The 8,330-nt window shown below is 45.7% G+C and overlaps 1 protein-coding gene across 1 annotated transcript; it reads right to left on the bottom strand.

Moving 5' to 3' along the window:
• Positions 1-1,977: 1,977 nt before the first annotated feature.
• On the bottom strand, positions 1,978-3,644 carry LOC146026955 (uncharacterized). The gene is made up of 2 exons (XM_083157990.1): positions 2,959-3,644; positions 1,978-2,621 (listed from the first exon to the last, which is right to left on the bottom strand). Exons 1-2 carry the CDS (start codon positions 3,509-3,511, stop codon positions 2,011-2,013), a joined length of 1,164 nt encoding a protein of 387 aa, XP_083014116.1. The 5' UTR covers positions 3,512-3,644; the 3' UTR covers positions 1,978-2,010.
• Positions 3,645-8,330: the final 4,686 nt, after the last annotated feature.

The following is an 8,330-nucleotide window of genomic DNA, read 5'->3' as shown; positions in this document are numbered from 1 at the left end:
TTTTATCATCTTTTATCATCTTTTATCATCTTTTATCATTATCATCTTTTCAAGGCTTTATGATAAACAGCTGAAATATTGCTAGGATGTGTTTTTTTTTTTAATTAAGAATATACCTTTTGATTTTGAGCTCTGTTTGAAATAACCTGTTGATAAATACATATTAGATTATACCTGGTGATCCAGTTAAATAAACTGTTTTAAAACTGGCTTTCATGTAAAATTTGGCAGAATCTAATTTTTTTAATGCATTTTGCAACTTTACCCCGTTTCGTACACTTTTGCGGAAAAAATGTACCAGGCAGTAGTTTGATGCAACTTATGGTAATGTTCTTTAATGGTATTATAACAGCGTTTTAGGAAAGGTTGCATTGGATGGACTGCTGTAACCATCAAATAACAGTTCGAGTAGTATTTCATAAGACTGTGATTTGGCAAATTCAGCTGAGAGAGGAGCTGCGTTACACAAGTGTCAAAGATCACGCAATGAAACATTTTTCTTGCATTAGAATTTACAGTTTGGAAATAAAAGGTTCTTCAGTGTTTTCCAATTAACTGAAGGAAAATTAAGAAACTATGAAGTACTAGTAATACCCCTTTCACACAGAAAAATCCCAAAAACCCAGGTATTTCCCGGATACAAAAACCCGGGTACAACTAGACAGCAAGGGGCTGACCCCCTTTCACACAGGAGCAAAAACCCGGGTATTTCCCGTGTCGACCCCTTTCACACAGAAGCCGGATTTTTCCTGCAAAACTCTGTGTGTCATAAGAAAAGGACAGTTTTAAAGGCACACAGAGATGAGATCATGAAAAGTGGGAGGTGACTGCTCACTGCATTGCATTAAACATGGCTGACAAGTTGCAGAACACCCTCTCTATTAACCTAAATACTATGACACAGTAGAAGTACAAGGACACATTGGTTGTATGTTTGAAAGAACTTGTTTTATTTTTCACAAAACATGTTTTATGCAGTTCACTTTAAATATAAAATGTTTTCAAATATAAATCTTTAGTGGTCATAAATACCCTTTCAACACTGAAACAACATTGAACTATTGCAACACGAGGTAGAATATGTATTTAGCATAGGTCTACTATCAGTGGTGGGTGAATAGGTTGTGCTGCCATCCAAGCTGATATTGTATAGGGGAGACACACACCTAAGTCTGACTGTCCAGCAGCCACACCTTTTCATCCGACACTGTATATATAGATAAACACTTGTATTTGCAATTTTTGGTACCTGTAGGGCACAGGTCTTCAACCTGCGGCCCTTCAGATGTTGTGGAACTACATGTCCCCGCATGCCCTGAGTTTTTTTGCCATCCTACTATAGGAAAAAATGTGGCAATGTATGGTGGGACATGTAGTTTCACAACATCTGGAGGGCCACAGGTTGAAGACCTGTGCTGTAGGGCAATTCGAAACACTCTGGCTCCTGCCGGGCAGTGAAAACCCGCACGGCCAGGAATCTGTGCCACACACAGCAGTTTACAATGATGGGATCCGGCTGAAACCAGGCGGCCTGGGTGAATGGTCACATCTGTGCCCATTATTAACTACGGTGTGTGGCACGGCTTCCTGGCCGTGCGGGGTTTCGCCATCCGACAGGAGTCGGAGTGTGTGAAATAGCCCTTAGTACACCCCAAAAAAATATAAATATATAAATATAAGCCAAAACAGGGAATTTTTTTATTGCCTTAAAGATAAAGAAGAAGGCATACTGTGTACACATTATAGATTATGTTCAGTCACATATCTAGAGTATACTCTATTTGTACACATTTAAATAAAAAAAAAGTTTGAGAACTTTGATTCAGCTCCAAACTGAAGAACCAAATGAGCTTTTTTGAGGCTCATAAACTAAAGAACCATAATACTCTACTGTGTACATCAAAATGGAACGCAGCATTTAACGGGCCTTGTAAGTGCCACTTTTTAAGCAAGAAAAATTGAACGAGCCCAGAAAAAATATAAAAAGAACAACCATATATAGCAACATTACTACAAATGCCTGTAGGCAGTGCTGATTACAGTGCTAACAGGAGTGTTATGATTACTGGCATTCACTGAATCATCAGCATAATTTTTCACATTGCCATATTGCCTACTATATCCTGTGCCATTGACAGTATCATGCACTGTCTCCTGTGGACTGGCATTGGCATGTGGCCTACTTGGCTGTGTGGCATGTGAAAAATTATTGCCCATGTTTTCAGTATAACTACGCCCTTGGCCCTGCACAGTAGTTTGGCTTGAATTTGAAGGCATAAATGTATGGCCTCTGTGTGGAGGATTACAATAATCACCCTCAGCGTACGGACTACACAGCTTGTAAGGCTGCGGATTCTGTAATGTAGACACCATATTGGTAAGGAAGGTCATCTGTGCATCTCGATTTTCACGCGCTATGCGTTCGTGCAGACCCACCAACTGTGTGAGAAAGGAATCTTGCAACTGTCTCTCGTTGTCAAAGAAGCGCTGCAGTCGGGCATCCTCTTGAGTTTGAAATTCAAGATCGGACTCTCGGAGATGATCTACCAGGATTCTTGACATTGAGCGCGTAGCAAGCTCCATCTTTGACGTTTTTTTCTTCCTTGCAGGTACATCAAATACTAAAAATAAAGGAAAAATCATTACAATCCAATAGCGGCATGCCAGTGTATATATATATATATATATATATATATATAGATAGAGAGAGAGAGAGACTACTACTACTGGTTCCCACAATACCCCTCTCCAGGGCACACCACACGTGTGCTGTAGTAGTGGGTGCGGGGTTGTTACCTGTGTTACAGTGGGACTACAGGTCCCAGCAAGCCTGCAACACATGCTGATACTTGGAAGAACCACAGGTACCAGCATGTGGGGCATTAAAGGCCTGCTGATACCTATAGCCCCCTGTACATCTATTAAAATAGATACACAAACAATACTTGAAAAACTTACTGTTACGACGCAACGTTGGGGTCTCAGTCTGTGCAGGAGTGGGTGTCCCAGATGGAGTAATGGTGCTGGCTCCACTGTCCTCAACCTCAGCCTCTAATGGATCAATTGTGTCCTCCATGGCAGCAATAGGATCAGGGATGCTGTTGTCTATGCTGTCTTCCAACTCCATTATAGGTGGGCAAGATGGGCTGCATTCTGGAGTTATGCTCCGTGATGAAGCTGCACTGGATGATGATATGGCAACAGGGTTCACCAGGGCAGAATTGCCAAAGACCTCGTTACATTGGTCGAAGTAAACCCATTCCATCCTCCCAGCACCACTTTTCCTCCTGTTGTTGTCACAAACTTTGTTGTAGTACCTGCGCAGAGCTTTTAGTTTGTTGACCACCTGCTGCTGGGTACGCACAATGCCCCTTGAAGTGAGGACCTTGGCAATATTGGTGTAGACTACAGCGTCCTTCACTGTGCCAGTAATCTGTTTGCGGATTTCTTCCTCCCCTCTGACATTGAGCAGCTCACGGATCTCCTCATCTTTCCAGTGTGCCATGGCCATTTACTGCTGCGCTGCACGCCTCTGCCACGTGCGCTCAGCCAATCAGGGAACCTGTAAAGATCAGCCAATCACGCAGCGCCATGCTGCACAGCCAATCAGCATGATTTTTCAATAGTCGGGAGAAAAACACGGGTCGGAGCCTTTCACACAGTCGCAAACACGTGTCTGACACGGGAAAAACCCAGGTAAATACCTGGGTCGAAGTCCCGGAACTTTAGACCCGTGTTGACCCTTTCAGACAGAAGAAAAACCCGTGTCGACACGGCAAGAGCAGGGAAATTACCGGGTCTTTTTTTCTGTCTGAAAGGGGTATAAGCCAAATGCTTTGAAAGCTAGTCTGCTACCTTGTGATTGCCTCTGTGTTTGTGCATGTGTGAGAGAGAAATATGTAGTTTCACTGGCTGCCAACAGATGGCAATGTTTTGGAGACACACAAACGGACACTAGACAAATATTATATATATATATATATATATATATATATATATATATATATATATATATAGAGGATGAAGGTGCGGCACTCACGGCAATTTTCATAGAAACACGAATAGACCAGGATCTGATCAACGTTTCAAAATTTATTAATTTTTTCGTCAGGTTTGAAATTGGCAAAAAGCTTTTACAAATTGCTGATTTATAAAATACACCCCTAAAAGGTCTATGGCTCCTTTACTGGATCTCAAGTCAGCAATGTGCACAGTGACTTGCATGCTGAATCCAAAGGACTTGCACAAAATTTTGCAGTTCTATGCAATACCCTCTGGTTTATGTCAGAATAGTGAAAGGTTCATCCTACAGCAAGATAACAATCCTACAGTGCATCCGGAAAGTATTCACAGCACTTCACTCTTTCCGTATTTTGTTATGTGACAACCTTATTCCAAAATGGATAAATTCATTTTTTTCTCAAAATTCCACACACCTATAATGACAATGTGAACAAAGTTTTTGGGAGATTTTTACAAATTTATAAAAAAAAACAACTAAGAAATCACACTTGCAGTACTTTGTTGATAAATCTTTAGCAGCAATTACAGCCTCAAGTCTTTTTTAATATGATGCCACAAACTTAGCACACCTATCTTTGGGTAGTATCGCCAATTCCTCTTTGCAGCACCTCTTAGGCTCTATCAGGATGGATGGAGATGTTATATTGGATTCAATCAGATTCAAGTCTTGGACATTCAGAGAGTTGTCCTGAATCCACTCCTTGTTTTGTTGAAAGATGAACCGTCACCCCAGTCTGAGGTCAAGAGCTCACTGGAGCAGGTTTTCTGTACATTGCTCCATTCATCTTTTCCTCTATCAAGACTAGTCTCTCAGTTCCTGCCACTGAAAAACTTTCCCACAGCATGAGCAGGGCCGGCGCCACCACTAGGCAGCTGCAGGCATTTGCCTAGGGCGCCGGCCACTGGAGGGCGGAAATTAGGAGCAGAAGTCCGCCCCTGGATGGAGGTGAGCTGCAAACCACCCCCTGTGCCCACTTGGAGCGACACGGCTCCCGGCATCACCACCCCGATCCAGCCTCAGGGAAGCATTGTGGCAGCCCGTGCTGCATCCCCGGCACCCCCCCACCCCCCTGTGTAGTGATGCGGCGGCGGTCACGTCACACACACACCCCCTGTGGAGCAAGTGAGTGTCGTGCCGCCCCATCCCCCCCCAGCGCGAAGCGTCGGCAGGCGCCGCATTAGCCGGAGCCTGCATCAGACCACCATGGTCGACCGGGTGAATGCCGGGGCGCCGGGGGGGCGACAAGTGCCTTTACCTAGTGAATCACCTGCCCCTGCCTGTACGCTTCAGCCCTCATTCTACCAAAGCAGGAGCACAGAGACTGGAAGGGACAGCTGAGGTTAGTGCTGTATCGCTGTACATCAGACCTGCCACTGATATACAGTACAGACCCAAGGCCAGTGCAAGCCCCCCCCTTCCCCCGCCTGGGGCGCTCCGGTGCCTTGCACCGACACTGAGCATGAGGCTTCACTATAGGGATCATAATGGCCTGAAGATGAGCAGTGCCTGGTTTTCTCTAAACATGACGAGTGCCATTCACACCAAAGAGTGAAATCTTTGTATCATCAGATCAGAGATATTTTTCATGGTCCGAGAGTCTTTAAGGTGCATTTTGGTAAACTCCACATGGGCTATCACCTTTTACTCACCTTTTACTCAGGAGTGACTTCCGTCTGGCCACTCTAACATACATTGGCCTGTATGGTAGATTAATGCAGAGATTGTTGTCCTTCTGGAGGGTTCTCCTCTCTACACAGAGGAATGATTTAGCTCTGACAGAGTGACCATCGGGTTCTTGGTCACCCCCCTGTCTAGGATCCTTCTCCCCCAACCGGCAAGCTCTAGGAAGAGTCCTGGTGGTTCCAATCTTCTTCCATTTACTGATGATGGAGGCCACTGTGCTCATTAGGACCATTTAAAATCACCAGATATCTTTCTGTACCCTTCCCCAGATTTGTGCCTTGAGACAATCCTGTCTCAGAAATCTACATACAATTTATTTGACTTCTTTGACTTCATTTATATAGACAGTTGTGTGCCTTTCCAAATCAACTGAATTAACCACAGGTGGACTCCAATTAAGCTGTGGAAACATATGAAGGATGATCAGTGGAAACAGGGTGCACCTGAGCTGAATTTTGAGCTTCATGGTAAAGGCTGTGAATACTTATGTACATGTAAGATCCCCCCACCCACCACCTACATTTTTACATTGTGTTTATGAGGTATTGGGGGAAATTTACTAGGAATAAGAATACAAATAATTGTATTCGTATTCTTGCTACGAATTAATACGACAGCATACCTTGTATGCTTTGTTGTGTTCCGGAGGGGGATTTACAAAGCAGTCATATAAACTGCTTTGTAACCCTCCAATGCCATATTAATTCGTATTAGCGGCCGTATACACGGCCACTAATACGAATTAGTGGAGGCAGTCTGCACGGATCAGTCAGATCCGTGCAGGCTGCAAGGTGTAAAAAAAAAATAGAAATAAAAATAAATAAATTAAAAAAACGGCGTGGGGTCCCCCCCCACCACCGTAACCAGCACCAGGCTGAAAGAGCCGGGGCCGGTAATTAAAAATCAGGGAACCCGACAAATAGGGGTTCCCCGATTTTTAACAACCAGCCCCAGGCTCCAGGTCCGGGGCTGGTTCCCAAAATATGGGGGACAAAATGACTAGGGGTCCCCCGAATTTTAAGAACCAGCCCCAGGCACGACCAGCCAGCAGGGTAATGCCATAGCCGGGGGGAGACTTTTTATACAAGCCCCCCGGCCAAAGCATTAACCCTACCGACCAGTCAGCCTGGCCAGGTGCCCTGGGGGAGTGGGGACCCCCCCAATAAAGGGGTCCCCCCCTCCAGGACTTACCTGACCAGGCTGAAGCCTGGTGCTGTCCTCGATGCCCCTGGGCGGTGGGCATCGAGCTGATACTGGTGTAAAAAAATAGATGAAAAAAACTATTGTTTTAAACTGTGGAACTATGAGTCCCAGCAAGCCTACCCTGCAAGCTGGGACTTGGAGAACCACAAGTCCCAGCCTGCGGGGCATTAAAGGGCCCACTGGGTCTTGTAGTTCCACAGTAAAAAAAAATAGTTAAATAAATACACACTGACACATATGAAAAATAAAACTTTAATACATACATTACACACATACTGATACTTACCTATCTTGATCCCGTAGGTAGGTCCCAGGGTCCGGTCCGGTGGCTTGGTTCCGGGGCCTTGGTTCCGGGGCTGGTCCGGGGCTCCAGGGCTGAAGAGTCTTGATTGGCCAGAATTCATTCTGAGTAGAGACGCAGAGGAAGAAGGATCTCTGCGTCTCTCCAGTGTCCAGCGGAGCGGGTGCCAGCAGCCGGGAGCAGCGCGACTTGAACAGAAGATGCCGGGGTGGTCGCCAGAGGAGCAGGTGAGTAGGATTTCCTTCCCCAGGTACCCCTTTGGATTACTACGGATCCTGGTCCCCGGACTCTTTAGCCCTGGAGCCCAGGACCCGGAACAGCCCCGGAACCAAGGCCCCGGAACCAAGCCACCGGACCAGACCCTGGGACCTACCTACGGGATCAAGATAGGTAAGTATCAGTATGTGTGTAATGTATGTATTAAAGTTTTATTTTTCATATGTGTCAGTGTGTATTTATTTTACTACTTTTTTACTGTGGAACTACAAGACCCAGCGGGCCCTTTAATGCCCCGCAGGCTGGGACTTGTGGTTCTCCAAGTCCCAGCTTGCGGGGTAGGCTTGCTGGGACTCATAGTTCCACAGTTTAAAACAATAGTTTTTTCATCTATTTGTTTACACCAGTATCAGCTCGATACCCACCGCCCAGGGGCATCGAGGACAGCACCAGGCTTCATCCTGGTCAGGTAAGTCCTGGAGGGGGGTCGACCCCTTTATTGGGGGGTCCCCACTCCCCCAGGACCCCTAGCCAGGCTGACTGGTCTGTAGGGTTAATGCTTTGGCCGGGGGCACTTGTATAAAAAGTCTCCCCCCGGCTATGGCATTACCCTGCTGGCTGGCTGTGCCTGGGGCTGGTTCTTAAAATACAGGGGACCCCTAGTAATTTTGTCCCCGTATTTTGGGAACCAGCCCCGGACCTGGAGCCTGGGGCTGGTTGTTAAAAATCGGGGAACCCCTATTTGTCGGGTTCCCTGATTTTTAATTACCGGCCCGGCTCTTTCAACCTGGTTCTGGTTACAGCTGTGGGGGGGACCCCACGCTGATTTTTTATTCTTTTATTTATTTTACAAATTTTTTTAACACTAAAGCCTGCACGGATCTGACTGATCCGTGCAGGCTT

This window comes from Crinia signifera, chromosome 1 (genome assembly GCF_055691185.1).
Source record: "Crinia signifera chromosome 1, ASM5569118v1, whole genome shotgun sequence".
NCBI classification, from domain to species: Eukaryota; Metazoa; Chordata; class Amphibia; order Anura; family Myobatrachidae; genus Crinia; species Crinia signifera.
Note: the sequence above shows the minus strand (reverse complement) of the source record. Positions and strands in the feature narration are given on the sequence as shown.

What these genes read in the sequence shown, in the direction of transcription:
- LOC146026955 (XM_083157990.1), bottom strand. Translation starts at nt 3,511, where the DNA reads ATGGCCATGGCACACTGGAAAGATGAGGAGATCCGTGAGCTGCTCAAT. An exon ending in CCCAACGTTGCGTCGTAACA is followed by an intron (nt 2,622 to 2,958) that starts GTAAGTTTTTCA and finishes CTTTATTTTTAG; the next exon opens with TATTTGATGTACCTGCAAGG.